The sequence below is a fragment of the Simochromis diagramma genome, unplaced genomic scaffold, assembly GCF_900408965.1.
Source record: "Simochromis diagramma unplaced genomic scaffold, fSimDia1.1 OVJJ01000026.1, whole genome shotgun sequence".
Classification (NCBI taxonomy): domain Eukaryota; kingdom Metazoa; phylum Chordata; class Actinopteri; order Cichliformes; family Cichlidae; genus Simochromis; species Simochromis diagramma.
Window position 1 is genome coordinate 9,062,808 of NW_024386985.1, and position 23,971 is coordinate 9,086,778.

The 23,971-nt window shown below is 38.3% G+C and overlaps 1 protein-coding gene across 2 annotated transcripts; it reads right to left on the minus strand.

Moving 5' to 3' along the window:
- Nucleotides 1-4,194: 4,194 nt before the first annotated feature.
- rabggta (Rab geranylgeranyltransferase subunit alpha) lies at nt 4,195-13,436 on the minus strand. 2 transcript variants are annotated; one of them, XM_040040329.1, is made up of 17 exons: nt 13,306-13,436; nt 12,943-12,979; nt 12,687-12,797; nt 11,883-12,007; nt 11,592-11,779; nt 11,188-11,445; nt 10,970-11,053; nt 10,791-10,873; nt 9,293-9,388; nt 7,646-7,751; nt 7,507-7,558; nt 7,334-7,422; nt 6,231-6,319; nt 6,013-6,129; nt 5,804-5,917; nt 5,565-5,652; nt 4,195-4,898 (listed from the first exon to the last, which is right to left on the minus strand). In XM_040040329.1, the coding sequence occupies exons 2-17, from the start codon at nt 12,943-12,945 to the stop codon at nt 4,750-4,752; spliced, it is 1,752 nt and encodes a 583-aa protein (XP_039896263.1). In that variant the 5' UTR covers nt 12,946-12,979; nt 13,306-13,436; the 3' UTR covers nt 4,195-4,749. The 2 variants fall into 2 exon arrangements, with proteins under 2 accessions (XP_039896263.1, XP_039896261.1); XM_040040327.1 differs by lacking the exon at nt 13,306-13,436 and adding an exon at nt 13,082-13,290.
- Between the last annotated feature and the right edge of the window lie 10,535 nt (nt 13,437-23,971).

A 23,971-nucleotide genomic window follows, 5' to 3' on the forward strand; every position in this document is an offset into this window, starting at 1 on the left:
CTCGTGACCATGAATTGGATAAGAGGAGAAAGCTGGACGAATGTTTTGGGACTTTTTGCTTGTTTTGGACAGTTAAAGTTACAAACTCTGTACCCCGTTATATTTAACGTGATTAGCTGTTCCAGTAGAGTAAAGAATTCTTTATATAAAGATGAATGCACAATAAAAAAGATGACATTTTCTGCTTTGACACATGACAAAAACCCATCCTTCAGCAAAGTGGCATGATCTGAAAACCTTTGACCTACCTGATGGCACATGTGGGATGCCTGCTTCTAGGAATATGTGAACCGGAAGGGAGTGGATGCCCACTCACTTTTATGCAACAGACATGACCACTGACTGGTTGAGTTGGTTTTCACTGATTGATAGGTAAATGAATGCTGAATAAAGCCTAATCCTATTAAGAGAGCAATTAATGAAGCGTAAAACCCCAATGAAAGTCATGTAACAATATTCTTCCTGATACCACTGGATACAAGAATTCAATAAACAGAGAAGACTTCACTATACATAGTGTGGAAAATGTTACTGACTGTGGTTCAGATGCTACAGGGTCCAGTAAACAAAGCACTGGTAATTTAGTCCCCTCCACATCCCAAGATGACCTTGGGTAAGATGGTGGACCCCCTGAAAGCTCTGCAGCCATTACTGCTTTGTGACAATGTGTGGGCGTAAAAGGTTGAATGAGAAACACACTCTAAAGCACTTTGGACTGTTAAGCTTTAAAAGTACTTTACCAGTGAAAGGCATTTAGCATAGCATTACAGGCAAAGCAGAAACTTCTTTGCCGTGCTAAAGTAGTTCTTGTTTTTCAAGAGGCTCCCAAAACCTTCCTTTCAGGAGTTTACATTGGGGGCGGGGGGTTATTCATTGATTTCCAACTTTTCATGTTGCTCAGCAGATTAATAATAACAAGACTGACAAATGATGTGATGATTATTATCTTGATTAGCTTTAAGGCACGGAAAAATGCTCATGTTAACAGCTTGTGACATCATTGTATGACTGCAGAATTGTTTACATGAAGATGAAAACATAACACCGTTATAACCCTTACATAGTGTTCATATTTGATGCCTGCATATGGTCCAGGTCAATTTTGACCCAGGATGAGAATTTGCTCATAAATTTTCAACTGCAGATCTATTTGAACCATATGCATAACCTATGTGACAATAATAAATGGATGATTAATCCTTAATTAATGTTTCAGAGACCAGGGAGAGTGTGTTTTTCTTCATTTTTATTATTATTTTTTTATTTTTTTTATTTCATTTTTTGATACCCCGTCAGTCAGTTTTAGCAAGCGGACTCGTGGTCTGAATGCTTAGTTGTGAATTTCAATTCACTTCTGCCTCTAAGTTGTAATTTTCAGAACACCTTCACCACTTCACTACAGTCAGGTAACATTAGATATTTAGGTATAAATCTCTCAGACTGGGTACAGGTAAAATATATTTGTCTTCTTAAAACGGTAGAAGATGATCTCACATGCTGGAAAACTTTACCTATATTTTTGAAGGTGAAAACGGGATAAGAATTTTGGACCTTTTGGGACTTAGATACATGTACTACCATTACAACGATTAAAGCCTATCCTCGTCACTATCATAAAAAATTGTTGTAATACCATTTATAAATAATAATATGAAATCAACAGTAATAAACATTAAATTTATATTAAAAACACCAAACAACTAGTCTGTGTATTTAAAGAAATGATAAGAAAACGTGTGCCTCTGTATGAAATCTGTTCCTTATGTGTACCATACATAATGACTTTATGCTGTTTTACTATTTCACTGTTGCCAAGGCCAAGAATTAAAGTCCTCTTTGAACTCTGTCAGCTCTCTCCTATATAAAATAGACACGATATACAACATGTTCAGTTTCTTTTTCTGAAGATTATCTGAAACCATAACTGTCTTTGACTTTGCCTAGACCACACTTTCACATTACATACTAATTTGGTAAGGGTCTTGAAGTGCCCTCTTAAGGTAACTAGTAGCGGAGGTAAACTAGCAGCACAACCTTGCCCTAAACCTAACTTTAAAAGCCCGTACATGTAACAATTAATGTCAAGTAGGCATAATGTGCAGCTATATACGTATCTTGTCTATACTTCTTAGCCAATTCAGAGACAGCTGCCAGGGGGAAAGAACAGTTGCATTGTAAGTTACAATCACAGCTTGAATGCCTAAAACTCCTTACAGCTTTTTGAGTGCAGCATAACCTTCAAGAGGTGCCAGGCTGACAGTGACTATGACAAACATTTCTTTGAGTACAAAGGTGTGCCATGTTTCTAATTCACTTTTCTCAGCTTCTTTTATTGTTTTTAGACACTCCCAAAGAAAAGTCTTCGCCTAACGCAATTCCTTCTTAAAAATGACATCACAGTCAAACAAACCTGATGTGTTGCAAAATCCCAGCTCTTCACTCGAAAAGGCAAACGAATGAACAATGAAGGTGGCATCAGTTAAGGGTGGACCGGGTGACACACTGCTAGTCGCTCTGGCACACCTGAGTTTGGAATCATACATAAAAGTAGATACATATTTTTTCAGGCCTGTCATATAAGCCTACTCAAAAAGAAAAAAATGATCGATGGAAGGAGGATAATATCTACTTAATTTTCCTAAAGATTGCTCAGACCTCCAGTTGGGTGTGAAATTTAGGTGCTTCTGGATTTGAAGTTCATCCAAGCATAATACCCATAGACTCTATGTTTAAATGCCCAGCTTTACATTAGAAAAAATATATTTGCAGCCTAGTAAAACAATTAAACAAGAGGACAAATACAACTGTTTTGGTCTCTATAGCTATTTTCTCTGTTTTTTATAATCCACCTGCTTTCATTTAGTTTAGACTTAAAGTTAGCCTTGGCCACCTTGACTAACAGGTGTGGCAGCACTGGCAGCTGAAGCCCAACCCTTTCTGCACCCTGTCACCTTTGCTAATTGGAGTCACAGAACTGAACGTTCTATACCTGTGGTGCATTTCGAAGCTTCTGTAATAGAGTTAACTGACAAATAACATGCACAACCCAAGTACAGCACATCTAAAAAGTCTTTGCTCCAGTTCCAGTGAGTCGGATATTTCTTTTGTATGGTCATTTCCACTATGCACCTGGCAGTTTATAATTAATGAATACTGCTCCTAAATATGGCCACATCTGGGTAAAAAAGAAAAACTAAACACCAAGGTTTTAAAATGAAGATTTCGGGAGTTTAGAGTAAGTACTTTTTTTTTTTTTGTCTTGAAAGACATTTAACACTCTTTTTTGGGATGTTGGCTGACTTTTCCCCCAATTCCTGTTAAAATGATCCCATACTGCTTTAATACTTGCCTGTGCCCTGGGTATGAGTCTACTGCTTTGGCAGTGTGTTTGGGATCACCGTTATTAATGAAGTCGTCGCCAAATAGATGCTTTTTTGCATGGTGGCTCAAAATCTGACTATACTTCTCTGCATTCATAATTCAATCAACTGTGCTTTTCAGCCACTGGCTGAAATTCAGCCCCATAACAGAACCTCCACCATGATTTACAGATGGTAGACACACCCTTATACCTATTTCCTGGCATCCTGTGTATATACTGACAACAATTTGTGAGTCCAAATTTTTTTATTCATCACTCCTTAAGACCCGCTACCAGCTATTCTCAATCCATTTCTTGTGTGATTGGTATACGACGGCCTTTTCTCCCCATTTCCCTTCATTTCTGATGAGACTTCAGCACACAGTAGATGAATCAACTAAAGGCCAGATGCACCTCTCCTGTGTCAGGTCTTTGCTGGATTTTTGGATATTTCTTAAGGACATGACTTTCATATACTCTTAACTGTAGATGTTTTTTAAGCTTCCCACTTCTTCATTCTTTACAAAAAATCTTTAGGGATACCCTACACACCATCCTGATATATATGAAACAAGCTTTCAGTTAATAATGTTTTTGGAATCACCTTGGTGGAGCAAAAATGTTGTCGTATACCTGCCAAACTGCATTATCGAACTACTGTTCAAGACCAAGAAAGTCTGGCTGGTACTTTACATTGTGGTTGAGCTCCACCACATCCTCACCAGTATTACAGAAATGAGACAGTTAAGATCAAAATGTGAGTTAACCATTATGAACCTTTACTTTAAGGCATGCATTTTTCTTTCAGTGGAAAAAAGTCACAAGAGGCTTACTGGAAGGCAGTGACACAATGTGTGCTGTTTATTACTGGATCTGTGACTTACTGTGCAACAGTATAATGTCATAAATCAAATGCATTAACCGACCTTAAAAAAAATCTGTAGAGAGTGATGCAATACTCTGATCACCCAGCATAACGTTTTCTTTAAAGTCAGCCATTAAGCTTTTGGAAGCAATAAGCCATCATCGCTGCCAATCCATAATTAGTTTACTTCATTATTAATGTTTCTGCATGCACTGGTCTGTTGCATTAAAGACATTTGTACACACACAAACAAAGAAATGCAACATTGGTTATTACGCACTCACTCATACACACACACAGAAATGTTGACTTTTTGCTGAAGATGCTAGAGAGGGTTCTGACATTTGCTCCGAAGTATGAGGCTTTCAGACCAACAGGGTTCACTGTGACTGACATTTTTCCAAAACAGGTGGAACAGACACAGTCACAAGATGACACCCACTCACCACCAAAAACAGCTCAGAACGTGAAGGACAACTGAACGACAGAACAAAGATGGCAGTGATTCCTGCCCTGCGTTGGATCAGAGCAGGAGGTCTGTGACTGAGGGCAGCAGTTCGGCTAACTCCGACTCGACATTGGCCGTTTGAGTGACGGGGTTTCCACGGAGGTCAAGGCGTTTCAGCTTGGGGCAGGATGCCAACGTCTGAAGATCTGCCAATGTAGAGATTTCTGCATGTTTGAGTTAATGAAAATCCCTTGCAGTGTGCTGTGGTAACATCAGTAACAATGAATAACATGAGCTCTGATGCACATATTCCAAGCACAGGTGTAAAAAGTAAGATCTAAATGACAAATATGACACTGAGATATAAATTCATTTTTCTAAAAATAGCAACTGTGATTGCCAGAGGAAAAAAAGAAAAACAGTAACCATCCTCATCATAACCTGCAAATCACATTAATTCCTCCCAAGTGTAGCAGGGGAAGTGAAGCATGAAGAGGAGGGAGTCTGTGGTGATGATGTGTTGTTAAATGTTTCTTCGCTTCTTAATGATGCTGTTTGTTCGGTGAAATTGCGGTGCTGTTTTTATTTACCCGATCGATTCAGACATAGGTAAAATAAATTATTCGTGTATTGAGCTGAAGAGTCTTGTTAAAAGTGCAATTTTCTAAATGCTGTAAACACAATCTTAGTGCGTAGCGTGTCTTTTACATCAGCTGTTCGCACTCTTTACAGGATTGTTTTGAAGCACTGAGCCACTCAGAACTGATTAACACATTTCTTGAGTCACTAGTTCCCTGTGAAAAGACAAACAGACAATATAAACTGATCCCTATGACACTAATTCTGAAGGATGAATGGAGATCCAGAACACACTACTAACTTAAGGATACTGTTGTTTTTCAAGAGGACTTCCTCCAGTTTGGGAAGGTGATAAACTCCCTCCAGGTTTTCTATGGCGTTGTTATCAGCCTCCAAGACCTGCAAATATGAAGAAGTCATTGAATTGCAGGAGAAGAATTTCATCAATATCTGTCTTTCCTTTTCTAATCTATTGGTGCAGACACAAAAGAGGAAAAGAATCACTGTCCATGCAGGAGAGCAAATTGGATTTCAATTGCAGCTTCATCACCTCGAGACACTGCAACATGGCAAACTGAGGAGGCAGCCGCTGCAGGTGATTAGAGGACAGATTGATATGGGTAACCAACAACAGCTGGTCCAGATGGCATAAAGTGGTCAGGTTCTGTTACAAAGAAAAAAAGAAATCAAATTTAAGCACCTCCCTAATCAGCAAAAAAGGTTTCAGGGAAATCTGATGTCTTGTTTTTCTGACCCAACCTTGTCAGAAATGCTGAAGACGCGCACTTCAGCATACTCCATTTTCAGGATGGTGTTTTCAATCATAAACTTGCTGCACAGGTCACTGTAATATGCAGAGCGCATGGAATCCACTTCCTAGTGAATAAAGCCATTTAATTAGTGATTGCTGACTGCACTGTAGACAAATGCATTTATTGCCAGTCCCATATACTGTACTGTATGTGGATTATACTCACTTTGAGTGTTCTAAAATGAGCAAGCATCTCCTGTTCGTATCCCAGAGGGTCTAGTGCCCTCATCAGGAGAATAATGGTCAGTAAGCACCCTGCCGAGGCAAAGCTAGCAGTCAGTGGTTGTATAAGACCTTTATCACCAGCAACATCAAACTTCAATACTCAACCTAATCTTGTAATGGGAACAAGCACACCATCTCACCAATACGTTCCTTAACTCCCATCATCAAAGCTGCCTTTCATGAAAATGTCAACTACACACCTGCAAAGTTTCGCAACCACATTGCACACAGTTATAATGCTAATGTATTATGTAATTATGTTTATAGGCCAGAGATTCTTAAAGATTCTCCATTTCAGAAGCTGAAAAAATGCTCACACCCCACAATTTTTTATCAATCAATGACAACACAAATGGATAGAAATTGACTTTAGTGACGTAAAGGTCAACCAGATAGCATCAGCAAACATTTGCTTGTGTGTTTTTCCTGCAAATCATATTTATTCTAGTTAGTTTCACTCCATAGTTTTCCCCAGGGTCAGCCCAAGTAGTGTCTCTATGCCCTATCAGTGGGCTCCACTTCTTTTAGAGAACAATTACTCAAGAGATTAGTACTTAAAAACAACAACAAAACCATATTCTTAATTATGCAGGAATCAGATTCACATTTAGCATTATTGTTCTGCTCTGATCTGTCATTCTGCACGCATACATGAAAAGCCTGAGGCAGGGGATCGCTTCTGCAAGCGCAAGGACATAAAGGCTGCATAAGTAGGGCACAGCGTGAAAAACAGGGGTGAATGCAGGTCGCAAAGCAGCTTGAAGAACAAGCAGCAAGGGTAGGCAGGCTAAAACACCTAAAATAGCACACTTTATGTGATATTTCTCAGCTGGTCTCAGCTGATATGGGCTCCTGTTTTAGATCACCTGTTATCAGCTGATTGTGGGCTGAGCTCAACTTTGTGGCCTGTCTGAATCGAGGCTTTGCTGAGTTTTACAAAATTCATACACATGCACACATTGTAAAAAAAGAGCCACAGATCTGTTTCTGTGCGAAGCTGGTGATTTCCTGTAAACCCTGTAACATACAAGAAAAAGCACTTACATTTATTGAGTGGCTCCAATTCTTGTAGCTGCTTGACCGACTGTAGCTCCGACTGTAGCACAGAAGTCTTTTCTACTGAAAGTTCGCTCCTGCAAAAAAAGACCATATCTGGTTCCTAATCCCTAAAGAAGGCAAACTACAAAATGTTTCAGTTGTTCCAAAAACAAAAGTACCTGAAAAGTTCCTGATCTGTGGCAGAGTCCCTACACCAACTCTCAGTTCGACCTATGAAAGTTAAATGTTCACAGTGTCATGAAAGTCATCATCCTGCCTTTGAAAGAACACAACATGATAGATATGTATATGCGTCACCTGTGTAGAGAGCACAGTCCCTATGAGTGTGTTTTTCAGTCCAGTGCACAGTCAGGTTGCGTTCATTGGTGATGTCGCTAATCGTTCCAGGAGGCAGATTGCATATCTAAGCCTTTGCTAAGGAGAGAAAACCTCCAAACATGAATTATGTATTCCAAAAGTGAAACGGAAGCATTTGATTTGAACATAAATTAGTCACTTTAAAGCAAACCCGCCCAGGCCCACAGTGTGAGTGTGCATACTAAGTCCATGGCTGATTTCCAGGGCCAATACGCCAGCCAGGTAGAGCTGGGCATTATGACTAAAATATTAAATCTCCAAACTTTATTGAGGCTTTAATAAGTTCATTTAGATTTACAAAGAGCACTGAGCACTTTGTTTCAGACAAAACATTTTAGAATATACCAAAGAGAGAAGCAGCCTAAGGTAAAGAAGACTCCTGTTTCTGAGCGAATGACTGCATCTGGTTTAAAAAATAAAATATTCACGTGGAACTGTGAATGAATATGGATGTGAATGACAGATATCGAGGACATTATTACTAATTACTGAGCTTGCATATCAATGAGGGTCATTTCCATGACTACTGTGCAAATGCCATCACCCTATGAAGACAGTGTTAAGTGTGCCCACTTACACATTGCTTACGACCAATGTGTTACATACCGCACACTTAGAAGAAAATCCTGATTATTACTCCAAAGTTTTTCTCCTTATATGCCACTCCCATTGCTTTTAACTGCTTACCGGGAAACATGTATCAATTTGTATGGTACTGGTATTTGCTTTTTCCCTACTCTTCACCCAAATGTAAAGGTAACTCTACAGTCACACAAGGAAAACCAGTAGTTTGAGACTGAGACAAGACAGAGACTTGGTCTGTGACTGCTTGTTGTCAGCTGCCATCTTCAAAAAAATATATATATATAAGTGATAAAGTGGTAATAAGATGGAATGAGTCTGCTAACAGTTTGTGTTTGAATTGGTTCACATTAGCATTTACAATGTGACCTGTTGTGGTACTAAAACTATAAATAAGGTTGCCTCACATCAAGCAAACCTGTGCAAGGTTAAAGGTGCTTGACATTTAACCTCTAGGCAACCAGTTGGTATTGAATAAATCCCAGGCAACCACCAATTTTTCCCAGTCGCCAGGAGGTTGCCATCCTAGTTTTACTCTAGTGCCAATGAACCATAAAGCAATGAAGTTGTTCTACATACTACTAATACAGTTGGAGTTTTAACCATTTTTCCATCTTGTTAGCTTGGCCTCTGAGATCAGAAACAAAACTAATCTTAGAGATACTCTTTCCAAAAGTATTAACTTCAGCTATCAACTTTAATAGTCAGTCTAAACATGATGTCATGTATTACTAAACTCTGACAAGCACTCTGACAAGGAACTCCCTTCACTAGTGTGCTAAAGCCAACATAACATTCCACTGCAGTGCACTGATCAAAGTTTCATGATGAAACCTTTTCTCTTGATGCACATACCACAGAGTCTTAGCAGCATGAGGTACGTGCAGAATGATAAGAGCAGAATGCTAAACCAGTATGCTGTTCAATCAGCAGCACACCAGGAAAAGTATTCTTATTCTCTGCAGGGGTAACCTGTCAGTTTTAAGTCACAATGGAAAAGGATACCCAGACAGGGCTCTGTTTAAAGCGCGGATGGACACTCCTCCACTCCACTCTCTGGGGCTGACCGTCAAGGACGAGGAACAAGCCGACTGACTGCGCCTGAAAGGACAAAAGCAGGGAGAACGTTCACCAAGTCTAGACAGGGTACCATATGAAGGCAACTTTGTTTAAAAAAACAACAAAAAACTGGTTAGACACATCTTACCAGTCTTCACTTTTCCAAAACTGTCACAGTCTCCATGACAGCTCACACACAAACTCCACTTTGCACATGATTATATGCACATCATGAATACCTAAATCTACACTCTCCAGTCACTTCATCAGGTACACCTACTCAGTTGCTTTTTTAGCTAACATCTAATCAGCCAATCACAAGGCAGCAATTCAGTGCATGTAGACGTGGTCAAGACCACAAGTTAAAATTGAAACGTGTTTTTAAGTGACACCTATTTGAGTACCAAAGTTGTTGGTGCAAGACGGCCTGGTGTAAGTCTTTCAAAAAGAAATGGTCCACTGGGATTTTCCTGCACAGCCATCTCTAGAGTTCGTAGTGAATGGTCTCAAAAGTAGAAAATTCAGACAGCTTCAAGTTGATACAAAGGCAACGTTAATTTGCAAAGACTCACCAAAGTTAGACAAGTGGCAAATAAAAAACATGCCTGGTCTAATGAGTCTTGATATATGCTACAATATTCAGATGATAGGTTCAAATTTGGCATAAACAACATGAAATCACAAATCCATTCTGCCTTGTACCAACAGTGCAGGTTGGTAATGGTGATGTAATGGTATGGGGGACATTTTCTTGGCACACCTTGGATCCCTTAGTGGAAAGGAACATTGTTAAACACCTGAGTTCATCCCATCATGTCCACAGTGTACCCATCTTGTGATGGTTGCTTGCACCGTACCATAAAGTTGAAATCATCAAACTGTTTTCCTGAAGATGACAGGAGGCTCGCTGTACTGAAATGGCCTCCACAGTCACATCTCAGACCAAAACAACTTTTGAGACGTGAGGGAACGGGAGATTCATATCACTGACGAGTGGCCAGAAAATCTGCAGCAACTCTATAGACTTCTTTAGACCTAAATCTTTGAGAAAGTGCTTCCAGCACCTTTTTGAATGTGTCATAAAGGCTTAAGAGAATTCTGGAGGAAAAAGTACTAACAAGGTGTAGCTAAAGAAGTAGATGGTGAGTGCATATTCATACCCTTACATATCACAAATCTACAACATCTAACTAACTAAAAAAAAAAAAAAAAAAAAAAAAGAGTATATAATTTTCTAAAAGGACAAATTAAAGTACTTATGTGAAAAAAATGTATCTGCAAGTCTACTTTAGAATATTGTCACATTTAATTTCTTTAGGACAATGAACCCTAAAATGCCAGGGTATTTATTAAGGTCACCTTATTAAAAAAATAAAATAAAGAACAGCTCATCCTGAATTCCATTACAGCATTTTCTAAGTGAAGAAAAAGTGGAGATACTGACATTCACAGGCCTGGAGAAGGCCACAGCCACTCTCTCCTCATCCCGATTCACATACACACAGCTTATCATCTCTTCACGCTCCGCTGTTAAAAAGACAAAGAACTTGTGTTTTACAAAGCACAGCAAAGCTGAAATGTATTCTCGTTCATACTTACAGACACTACGACCAATAGACATACCTCTGCCTAACAGCCAGCGATAGTAAAACCACGCGCTCTGGTCATTAGGGTCAGTGAAGAAAGCGTTCTGTACAAGCTCATATTCTGAAAGTAGTTAATACAATTTCACTGTAATAGAATATACAATCTGACTTCATTTGCAAAATAACACCTTTTACTTAAGGATAATAAAGACTTACACTGCCCCCTATCAGTTGCTATTGGGAACTGCAGTTTACCTTTTAGTAGTTGCTCTTCACAGACCCGATGGGAATGGGTTTGAGGAGAAGGTGGGGGGGAGGACTGGGGAGGCTCACGGCATGGTGAAGGGGGCTCTGGAGACTCTGGGTGAAGCAGAGGCAGAAGGGTGCTACGGTAGTGCCAGCTGGAGTAGTTGGAAAAGTTGGAGCCAATAAGACGATCAGTAAATGCCAATTCCTGATCTACAGGCACGCCAGACATCTTTACAACCATTCGGCGGTAATCCCAGCAATGGACTGGGCAAGACAGAAACACAGAACATGCCAGAACATGAGTAAAAATAATGTAGTGAAGGACAAGGTTTAGATCGATTACTTTATAAAAAATGCATTATTACACATCTTTAACATTCAGCTCCTTTTTATTTTTTTCTCCCACTCACAGTTGCGGTCATCCAGGCTCAAGCAGCGATCACACAGAGTCAGCTCCCTGGCCCAGTCCGGTCGAGGCAAACGGGCGGAGACCCAACCTCGGTGGTGCCAGCTGCCATAAGATTTTGGGTTCACTTTCAGGCAAGACTCAGTAAACGACAGCTCAGCCTCGTAAACCTTCTGCACTTCATCTTTGTCTCTGCAGAGGATATTGGGAAACAAAATCGTCATTCTCCTGTGACACCGCAAATGACTTACCATTCAGTAAAAAAGGATTCAACTACGAATCTGTGAGTACTAACTTCACAGTCTCCAGGTGCATTAGGATTTCTCTTCTGTAGTTCCACAGGGTTGCAAAGTCAGGATTGGATGATAGGAGCTGCTGGGTGAGCTGAAGAGCCTCATCATCCCAGATACCCTCATTTCTCTGTCAAACGGGAGAAAGTGAGGAGGGTGAGGAAAATACATGGAGTGAAAAGCAGGCGGAGAAAAACACAACACATTTTTATCTGTTAAAGACACACACCTGAGCCACAAAAACATTTTACATATGAATATCACATTAAGTTTAAATACTGTCCATTAGTTAACTATTTACAACTGTTAAAAGATGACTACATTAGAAGACAGATGAAAATTTAGAAAGGGATAAAAGGGGGCTGATATCCAAATGTGGACAAAATTGAATTGGTTTTTTCCTTGTTCTGACCAACCACCTATGGAAGGTATGGAACTCACATTTCTGTCAATGTATAGAAGTAACTTCACATTTAGTTCATAAGATATAAATAAAGAGAAGCAGAATTTTAACAAAATCTTTCGATTTTTCCCCCCAATTTTTTGTACATCATTTTTAAAAAATTGCCGTTCTTTACAGAAAATTCTCCTTTTTAAAAGACCCACTGTAAAAGAAAAAAAAAGGTGAAAAACCTTTCTGTCATTTAATTGTTTAGTTATTACTTAATGTTGGTGTAATCAAGTGGAGTACATTGGAGTCTTTGCTGGACTGATTCTGGCCCCCAGGTCTTATGTTTGACACCCCTACACTAACCCAAAGACATGCTGCAGTATTGCTATTAAAACATAAGGGAAATTTAATATTCCACCTTAGAAAAACAGGCATCACGTGCTGCTACGTATATCTTGAGCTTCTTCTCCCTCTCCTTTCTTTTCTCCTCCTCCTGCTGGGCTGTAGTTTTAATCTTCACTCTGCCATGCTGTCAAAAGCAAAAAGAGAAGGATATACCAGCAGAGTACAGTTTATTCTGCTGGCTAAATGTGTAAATAATTGACCTACTGTAATTCCACATGCACTGGAAATGCCTAGATTTGAACAAGTATAGTAAATGGTTCATCTCTTACCATCGTTGCTGTTAGTGAAGGAGGCTTCTTTAAAAATCTGTTTATGAGGGGTGACAGTCATGTTTAGGCCAGAGTAATGTTCACATGACATACAGAAGCAAAGTGCTGACAGACTGACACAGAAGTTTTAACAAGTTACCGTAAAGAGCTCTCAGTATTCAGGTATACAGTGCTCAGTAATGCCAAAACACTGAATACAAGTATCACTGAATGTAAACTTAGCATGCTAATTAGCTCCGTTGTGGGCTGGGCTCATTCAGTTCAATGAAACGAGCACAGATTAAGCACAACCGGCGGTATACAACACTTCTTCATTAACGCTGTACACTGAACGCAGCACAACCTATCCCATTAAATACATACCTGGTTTTTCACTGACGCTGATTGTGTGTTTTAGAATGCAGTTTGATTTGTCATGTCACCATCAGGAGTGCTAACGACTACAATTTTTTCACTTCCGTCTCATGACATCTACGTCACTGAGAGGCTCTCGCACAGCCGCCGCGCTTTGGTTGTCCTCTAGTGGCGAAAACGGCTCACAGCTGCGGAGTTACAGGGGCCACATAAGGTGGTGACACTAGTCTCTAAGCGACTGGATGAGGCGTAAAGTCAAATAGGACAGAGGATCGGTGTAGTTCAGTTCAATTCAGGTTTATTCACAGCAAAAGTCGACTCAAGGCGCTTTACTGTGAGGTAAAAACCTACAGTTTGGGAGAAAACCCCAACAATCGAGCAAGCACTTTGCGACGGTGGGAAGGGAAACCCCCTTTGTAACTGGGAGAAACCACCGGCAGAACCATCCCCTTCAACTGGTTGGTGGTGAAGGGAAAGAGAAAGGAAAATGAGAAGAAGCGATCTTAAAGAGACTGGACAAAACACACTATGAGAGAGAGAATTTTAATGACACTCAGCAGTGGCTCTACCATCCAAATGTCACAGCAGAAATTGAGATTCATCAGACTAGGCAATATTTTTTCAATCTTTCCTTGTTCAGTGTTGGTGAAGCAATGTGAATCGGTTTAACTGTTCTTAGTGGTCTGCTTTAGCATAGTTCAAGGTTTTACATTTTGTACTTACAGAGATGCTTTTCTTCATAAATTGGTTGTAATGGGTGGTTATTTATTCATTACTGCTCCCCTCTTATTAGTTTAAAGGTTTCTCTCTTTTTTGAAGATTCTCTGTAACCATAGAAATGGTTGTGAAGGAAGATTCAGTAGATCAGCAGTTTCTGAAATACTTAGACCAGCCTGCCTGTCACCAACAACTATATTACATTCAAAGTCACTACAGGCAGTTTTGTCTCCATTCTGATGCTTGGTTTGAACTTCAGCAGGTCATCAGGTCTACATGTCTAAATACACTTGAGTTGCTGCTATGATTGGCTGATATTTGCATTAACGAGCAGTTGAACAGGTTAATGTAATAAAGTGGCCAGTGAGCGAGGACTGTCTTCCTCACTATTTAAAAGTAACTCAAAAAGACCTCTTAAAAATGTCTCAATATCATATCAAACTCACTCTCAATAGTGGGCGAGCACATGGTGTGGCAGCATCAGAGTGTCTGAGTGGGTGAATGCGAAACATACTAAAAAGCACTTTGTAGAATGTAGCTAAGGTTGAAAGGTTCGTCATAAATGCAGAGCATTTTATTTGAGGACTAGAAAATTTACATTTTTTAAACTTACCAGAAAATGTCTCTTGATACTGGCTTGCAGAGAGGCTCTTCAGATAGAAAGGTCAATGCAATACCGCTTGCATTATTTATAAGAAACCAACCCTGAATATGACCTTTTTAAAATGTAATGCCAGAAACAAGCTCTATATACTCAAAGTGTCTCTTTAAAGTTGTTCCAAATTGTCCATGGCCTGCACTATAAAGAAAACTATGCATGTATTGATTTTTAAGGGAAAAAATTACTGACATCTTAAGATAGTTTCAGGGCCACAGACTTGATGTGTCCTTTTAAGTTAGGACATTCTTCAGAGAGATAGCAACTTGAGTGGAAAATTGATTTGTTATCATAAGGAGAGACTCAGACAGCTTCTCATGTCACACTTAACTGTCAAGATAGTTTTATGTGAAATGTGGTGAATTAAAGGATCAGAATACTTTTTCTTTATTCCTAGAGGAGATTATGTAAAATTGTGTTTTTTAATTATCATTTTGTATGAAGTATAAAAAGAAATCCATCATAACAAACTGATGGACATAACAACGATCTGTATCGTTTTAAACACAAAAAATAGAAAAAGGAAAATCATAACTTTGTACAACTTTGTACTTTGTTTTTATTTTCATTGTGGGAAATCCCAGCATGCATGGAAGTGAAGTGACGATTTTTATCTTTCCTTTTATAAAGATAAGGGAAGAAAATACACAGATAGATAGATAGATAGATAGATAGATAGATAGATAGATAGATAGATAGATAGATAGATAGATAGATAGATAGATATTAATCTCAGCTTCTGCTAAATCGAGTGAGAAACTTTCCACATTGTTGTACCTTCTCCTGAAATTACTTTTTCTAGCAAAAAAATAAAAATCCCATAACATGCTAAAATTATCATAAATATAAAAGTATTGAGAATTGGCACAGTTTTTCAGTTAATAATAATTAATGAAGACAATTATATTATTTACCTTAACAAGGAATACAGAATCATAAGATTTATTGGAGTCATTTTTGAAATATAAATATTTTCTAAAACAGCTACTCTTTAAAATCACTATTAAACTGAATCATGACATCTAACACAACGCATGGAGTTAATAAATAAATAAAAATGAAACATATGCTTGACAAGACAAACGGTATACCTCTCTCTAAATGTTTATTAATGCTACTGAGCGATCGTAGGTCAAGAGTTGGCAGTTCGTCTTGTAATCGGAAGGTTGCTGATTCGAGCCCCGGCTCGGACAGTCTCGGTCGTTGTGTCCTTGGGCAAGACACTTCACCCGTTGCCTACTGGTGGTGGTCAGAGTCCGGCTGCCTCACCTCTGTCAGTGCGCCCCAGGGCAGCTGTGACTGTAGCTTGCCATCACCAATGGGTGGATGACTGAACATGTAAAGCGCTATACAAATACAGGCCATTTACTACTGCTGAATATGATAAGGTAAAAAGCTTTTAACATACATCTCAGATAAACTACTGTTTGTGAGGATTAATAGTATCTTTTGTACCATCTTCACAATGTGACTCCTTGGGAAAAAGAAACAAGAAATTATATAGTGTTTACATGAAGGTCCTTTTATTTATCAGATGTAATACCTGAAATGATTTATTTAACTGAATTGAAATGATTAGGCTCTGATTACCCTGAGTTCTACAATACTCCTACAAAGGGAACTGGCAATCAATAAAAGTGCAGATTTGGCTCTTATAGTGCTGAAATGTGTACACCATTACATCTAATAATGCTTAAGCCAACATTTGCACTTGCATAGAACAACTGGCCAGGAGCACCGTGGAGGTGATTTCCAACCTGGACAAAATTTAGCACACTTTGAGCTCCCTCTGCTGTTTCAGGAACTCACTCTAGCATAAGCACAGAGGCTTTATTGGCAACTCATGTGACGGTGCTTATCAAAGCATATGATTAAAACAATATAAAAATAACATACAACATTAAAAATCGAATATACATTCGTCCAAATTAATTACGTTCTATGTGCTCAAATGTTGCACATGCTGGACGTATTTCCCCTCTTTGTTGTGACGAGAGGTTGGGGTCATTAATCAAACAAAAGTAATCCAGTACATTGCTGAATTACTCCCAGGAGAAAGTAATTTGTTTAACATTACTCTTACGTTTCTCTGTAAAATGACCTGAAACACATTGTCTCATGATTACCAGGTAACAATATAAACCTATAGGCTACAGTAACACGCGCCAACAAATATCCCTACAGCCTGAATGCACATCACTACTTTTACCTGTTGAACTTCCGGGTCTGGCTGCTGGGCTTTGGTCGGCATTGAACTACTAGGAGAGAACCAGTTCTCCAGTCCCATCCCTAATAATTATCCCACTCTGACCTACAGCGTAGCACTACTATACAAGTGATAGAGCCAGTGTACCAAAATAATTATCTCTTCACTCTACACCCACCCACAGCCTCACTTCAACTGACATTTTTCAGTTAGTAACCCCTGATTTTTTATTCTTGCATCTTAATACTCACTCAGTGACTTGTATTTCATGCGTCTCACACATTCCTTGATGTCATTTTGCAGCTCAGGGAGTGTTTCCTTGAACCCCATCATCAACTCCAGCTCTCTCCTCCTGTTTTGGCCGCTTCCTCTTGAACTTCTCCTCATTTCTCAGGTGGATGTCGTCTCTGAATGTCAGGTCCAAAGGAATGACTAGCAGAGTAACATGAACTCCTACTGGGCTCAGTGAAATCTCAACTCGTCGGCCCGAAACCTCCTCCTCTTGCACTTGACATTGTTCATTCTGACTAGATGCAAAGACTTCTTTATGCAGGAGAGTATTTCCTGTTGCACTCTTTCCAACAGTCTTCTGACCGAGCAGTATTATTCTCAGTTCCTGTAGCTTATTACTGGAAACTGAGAAGAAGACAGCTGTCAGAGCAAAGTGAAATGGGAAAATGTCATGTTGCATATGATCTGAGTGAGGATGCTCTGTCACTGGTAAGATTATACACTTCTGTCTATATTGTCCATTTTGAGGGGTGAGGGGTGGTCGTTTCTGAGTTCGGTAAGATGTAATTACCTGGACATTTTGTTAAAGCCAAGTTATTTGACATGTGACAGACACTATACTGCTATCATTACTGAATAACCATACTGTGTCTATTACAGTCACTCATATCCTCTAGCATTTTCAACAAAAGGTACTGCTGTTCTTTTGAAGTATATTTCTGTGTTTTGTCCATCTCTAATATTTATTTAATATGAGTGTGTGGAAACAGCTCTGACATTGCGGCACGTTTTTACTTGTGACACTGATGCTAGGTGATAGTGAAGCATACCTCCAAGGGATTCTCGTGTGGCCTTGACTTGACTTTGCCTCAGCATTGCTCCTTCTTTCACCTTCCTTCTTCTCTCTTCGATGGTCTGAAATATCTGCTGGTCTGGAACAAAGTAGCCCCACCCATTTGCTGCCACAGTCTCAGTGATTTTCTCCAGCAGCTCTGAGATTTGTGTACCATCACTTGCATTCTTATTATCAACTACATGATATCTATTTCCACATTGTTCAACTAGAGACTGTAGGGCCTCCCCCTCTCCTTCGATGTAGTACATGAACTACATCAACTACATGAGCTCACAGATCATGTAAGTTATTAAATTCAGATACAATGATTAAATTCCCATAGTTCCGATATATTTTAGTGGACATTTGCAATACACCATACTGACATCTATAACGACATTGAGAAAAGAAAAATCACTTTTTTTAAATTCATATTTTTTGTGGCTTCTCAAGATATTATTTAACCTGACATTTTATAGATCAGTTTTTCATTTTCTGTGCTTTCTAAGATAGTTTTTAAGTTAAGTTTTAAGTTTTTAACATTTACAAAGTTCCCCCTATGACATCTCTCCACCTGTACTTAAAAAAAAAAGTTTGTCATTTTACAAGACTTTCATGTGGTGGATGTTTTCCTGGATTGAAACTATGTACTGTACTGCCTATGCAGTAATCTGCACAAGGATGCAAGAGCATTCAATACAGGAAGCTTTTGCTCGAGTGCACCTTCTGTCACACTCACCTGGAATGAGTGCTTTCATGTCATGTCTTTGGTCCTCGGCCTTCTTCCTTCTCTCTTCTGCCCTCTCAGCCACCTCCTTTTGCCTTTCTTTGATGACCCGGAAAATGTGCTCTTCTACCTTGTAATAACTGCCACCATTGTACCACACCATCTCTTCCATCTTCTGCAGCAACGTCGTGACCTGAGATAAGTTACTCTTGTCCTTGTTGTTAAATACATGGTACCTGTTCAAACACTTTTCTATTAACCACTTGAGTGCCTCTCCCTCGCTTTTGATGTGTTGTTCTATTGTCTTTTCCCAGAGGAAATCCCCAAAGGTGAACAGCATAGTGCATCGCCAAACCCATTCACCCAAGAGCTTCATGTGCTCCCCCACACTCATCTCTTGCTCCACAGAGAAAGCTGAGTCTATTGGAATAACGAGGAGAAAAGTATTTGGTCTAGGCGGTTTAAACCTTTGATTGTCCCCGTCTGGGATCTTAGAGAGGGAAACACAACTCCTTCATCCAGGAATATCAATCACAGTGAGCTTCCTGCCTTCCACAACTTCATGTCTCACTTCAGACTGAGTTGATCTACTTTGACCACACAACCTAACCCTAACCATTTAAAAACAAAACTAAATTACCCATTTGTTTATATCCATACCTTTAGCTGAGGAGATCAAGAATATAACTGCAACGTCAACAAGACTTAAGAATAAAGAGAAAAAACAAAAATTGCTTTGTTGAAGAAAGTTTTCATTGGACTGCGTAGCAGTTTTTCCTCTTGTTTATGTTCAAGGTACACAAAACTGTTTGAAGTGGAATTTTGAGTCATTTGATATGTGTGTGATGTGTTTTTGATAGCCTGCAGGAATTCAATCCATTTTGCCCTTCTGGCCAAACATAACTCAGGTTTAACTGGTTTTATTGTGTTTATGACATTTATTTTCCCTGTTCCATAAATGCTAACATTATTGCACAAAAATAATAGCAATAATGGGCAATAAACAGTGTAATCTTAATTATATCAATGATTTAATATATTTAAGATTTTAAAAAATTATTAATATAACATATCAGTATTTTATGCATGAACTTATCAAGCTTTAATCTATGAAAGCTAACTTTTCATGAGCTTGATTTACTTCTTTGCTTATATCTCTCTCCTCAACGTCTCCGAGCTTTCAGCAGAAGTCAGAATGGACAAACTCTATCTCCAGTTAAAATATTTGAGGAAAATAGGTATTCAGGCATATTCTACTGCCAGTTCACACAGACTGTATGAAGTGAAGCAAAGCCAGCAAACACAGTGTATAGACTGGTGTAACAGTGCAGTCTAACTGGTTTTATAGATACAGTAACTTGAGAACTTAATCGTGATATCAGTGCAGACTTAAAATGAAGAAACCAACACGCCAGCGACTGTAAATAATAGAAGTTATGCTTAAGGTAATTGCTTTCAAAAGTTTTATTTTCCTATTTATAACGGTTAAGATTATTATTTATAAACTTTAGTAGAAAAAAGTCATATTTGCCTCAATGATTTTACTTGCTGTGCAGCACTTGGGTTCTAGTCTGTTTTGTTTAAATCGTTTTATTTATGCTACTAAAAATAAAATGATTGACGTGAGTTATATTAATGAACAAAACATTAATCTCATAGCACATAACAACAGCAAACACAAGCAAAGTAACATTGTGTCTGTTATCTCAGCAGAGTTCAAGGTCCCACACATCCCAGCCGCTTCTTTGAACCAAAGAAACAACTGAAAAACACAATTTCTTCTTAAAACCATGAGATACTTTCACCTGTGATTAGGCAGACTTACAGCATGAATAATTTAGATTATAGTGATTTTGTGTAAGGTTTTTGGTTGTCAGTATCAGTCTGCTGAGTTCTTGCACATGATACTCCAGTAGCATGAGAGTCCCAGTAGAAGTAAATTTAAATAAAGTTCTCGCTGTCATTGTCCGCATTTAGGACATTTTTAGAAAGTGAAGTGTTTGTTTTACCATGAAAAAAAGTCATTTATATATTCTTTTTCAGCCCAAAAGAAGATAAAAGTAGGATAACAATGTTATAACAAGAATACTCATCATTTTATTTAATTTGAATAACCAAGTGAAAATCTGCGATAAGCTATATATTTATTTTAGTTATTTTTTTTCAAATGAATGGGGTACATTTTATCTTGATATATGATGATGTAATACCTTGTCAGATTTCACACAGAGAAATTAGCAACCATTTTTAAAATGTTTTGTTTACATTTTGAGATAAACAACATACTAAATGGCCACAAGACCAGTGTTTTACATTTGGGTTAAAAAAGTCACACAGATTTAACAGGAGCAGCAGTAATGATTCCCCATCATCAAAGTGGCTTCAGAAGCAAAGTGTCAGATAGTATAAGTGTGCATTGTTTTGGAGTCAAATTAGGTTGTTGTTTTTTTTTGCTAGGGTTAGAATGAGCAGGTTACAAAACAGAAAAGAAAAGATGCCAGACACCACAAGGATTTAGATTTATGAAATATTGTTCAGTATTGTTTAATCAAGGGAAAACGCAGTATTCATGTACCAGCAAACTCAAAAATTTAATTCAGTGAGAAGGCAGAGTGTTTATCCATAAAAATAACACATGGAGAACCAGTAGAGTTGAGAGAGATTCTGAAACACAGGCAACAGAAATGCAAACATTTCTGTTATAAAGTAGGGGAGATAAGCAGGGGGTTGGTCGCACTTACTTAAACATCTCACTGGATATTGCATCAATTTCATGAAACAGAAACAGTTGTTATTCTTATGTAATACAAAAGGCATGAAGATGCAATAACAGTTATTGTTAGAGGAAAGCATAAAAGGGAGCAGGGCTAAAAATATACTTCATCTGTTAACTTAGTAGAGGGATCAAAATGAACTATTTCCAGAAACTGTAAACTAATTTGGACATCTGCAAAAACAATTAATAATTGTTAACTGTTTATAACAGAAGGAGGCAGTAATGCAAATGTAAAAGATGTGAACTGCCGTAAAAACACAAAGAAAAAGAACAACCTGCTGTGCTTTGTGGCTCTCTAGTGGAGGAAATGGCAAACAGCAGAAACTTTAACCCAAGATAGTTTTAGGGAGATACAAAGATGTCTGAAGCGTTTTAGTAGTTTATGGTTGAGCTGTAAAATTACATTAGAAGTTATTTACAAGGTTATTGGACAGAGAAATGAGGCACCAGGGACACACCTGAAATAAAGAAGCTCAATAAATTTTATCTGGTTAAAAATATAAAACTACAGATCCAGTTCTAACAATGGTTCCTTAACAATTATTAGTTCCTTAATAATTAGCTAATTAGTTGCATAAAAATAATTTTAAATCACTTGGCTATTAAATGAAATTTGCATATAGGCCTACTTGTGCTTTGCTTAATTCTTTTCTTTTCATGCAGTTTTCTACTTTTACTCTGCTGCAGAGACAAATATTGTGCCTCATTATATTTATCCGAGAGCACAGTCATGCCATGAGTTAAAATGTCTTCATGTGAAACCTATCCAGCACTAACTAACTAATGCATAATGATTGTTATACATTTAAATTACCTAACAGCACATAAAAACACAGGGGATTTAGTACTTGTGACAGAAATTATCGCTATTTTCTAAATGTTTGCAAACCAAATAATTAATTAATTAAGAAAATAATAATAATAATAAAAAAAAAATCATAATTTTGACAGCCCAGGTCTACATTATATGAACAAAAGTAATGAGCCACCTACACATTACACCTGCAGGAGCTGCTCAGCTCTGGAGAGGTAGGGGAATCCTAAGTTCATTGTAGTGGTGTAGCATAAGAAAATGACTCACCAGAAAAAAGCCGCATAGTTAATTTTATTGTGAGCTCCAGACTGCACTGGCTCTAAGGTCAACACTTTGTCAATTCATCCAGCTATATAAGCAGATGTTACAGCACATGAGCAATCATGGCTGCTTTCAGCAGCACTCATGTCTGGTAGTTATTTTGAAGCATTAACTAACTAAATATTCAATATTGTTTATTACATTATATTTCAATACTCCATTTTTCTCACATATCATGTCTCCTCTGCTAAACAGGACCTAAGCTGGAATTGCCCTGCACTAGTCCAGCAATCCATCACTATAAACATCTACCCCAACACTGCACATTACCTAGTTTAATACCGACAGTAAATACAGGTCCTGTATAACCTTTGAATAACATGAAATTATCCATTTGTTGTCAGAGACACGTCTCAATATGAAATAACTAAGTCTGTACTTTATCAAATGTCACTAACTGAGGATTAAGTACCTTTAAAAATAATATCACCCCTTCCTCTCCTGTCCTCTCTTTTTCACATCTTTGTCTCTCTCTGAGTGTCACACATTTCACTATTACTTCTGCCTGGAAATCTGTACTTTTGTGTGTTTGCAGATATTTGATGAGGTCTTTGAAACTTTATAACCACCACTGGGTGGTACTTCTAACTGCAAAAAGAGAAGGCTCTGTGGAAGATTGTGGGAAAGTATCTCTAGGACTTGACCTCTGTAAACTCCAAATCCAATGTATTTATATAGCACACATAAAAAAACTGAAAATTTGCCCAAAGTGCTGCACAAAAACAAAACAAAACAAGAGATAAAACGAAAGATAAAACCTCTCACATTAAAACTCTCACATAAAATAAAACAAAGAGAATAAAAAGAGCATATCGATTCACACCGGTCCAAATGATAATTAAAAAAGATGTGTTTTCAAAAGAATTTATAAACAGGAAGTGAAGAGGCCTGTCTAATAGTTAAAGGCAGTATATTCTAGAGTTTGGGTACCACAATTGAAAAAGCTCACTCTCCTCTAAGTTTCAGCCTCATTTTTGGGAAAACCAAAAGCAGCTGGTCGGCTGATCTAAGGGCCCACGAGGGAATATAAGGCTGAAGTTCATCAGGAAGGTATGGAGCAGCAAGACCATTTAGGCATTTATAGGCCAACGTTAGGACTTTGAAATTAATTCTGTCATTAACAGGAAGCCAATGAATACAGGACAGGATAGGTTAGATATATTCATGCCTGTGTGTGCCAGGTAAGAGACGAGCAGCAGCATTTTGAACAAGCTGAAGACGTGAGAGGGATGCTTGGCTGACTCCAGCATAATGTGCATTGCAATAGTCGAGCCGAGTTGAGATAAAGGCATGTATTATTTCCTCTAAGTCATACCTTGACAAAGCTGGCTTAAGCTTTGCTATTTTCCTTAACTGGAAAAAGCTTTTTTGCAACACAGAACTGATTTGT

What these genes read in the sequence shown, in the direction of transcription:
- rabggta (XM_040040327.1), bottom strand. Translation starts at nt 13,167, where the DNA reads ATGCTAAGTTTACATTCAGTGATACTTGTATTCAGTGTTTTGGCATTA. An exon ending in CTTCACTAACAGCAACGATG is followed by an intron (nt 12,798 to 12,942) that starts GTAAGAGATGAA and finishes TGCTTTTGACAG; the next exon opens with CATGGCAGAGTGAAGATTAA. An exon ending in ATGCACCTGGAGACTGTGAA is followed by an intron (nt 11,780 to 11,882) that starts GTTAGTACTCAC and finishes TATCCTCTGCAG; the next exon opens with AGACAAAGATGAAGTGCAGA.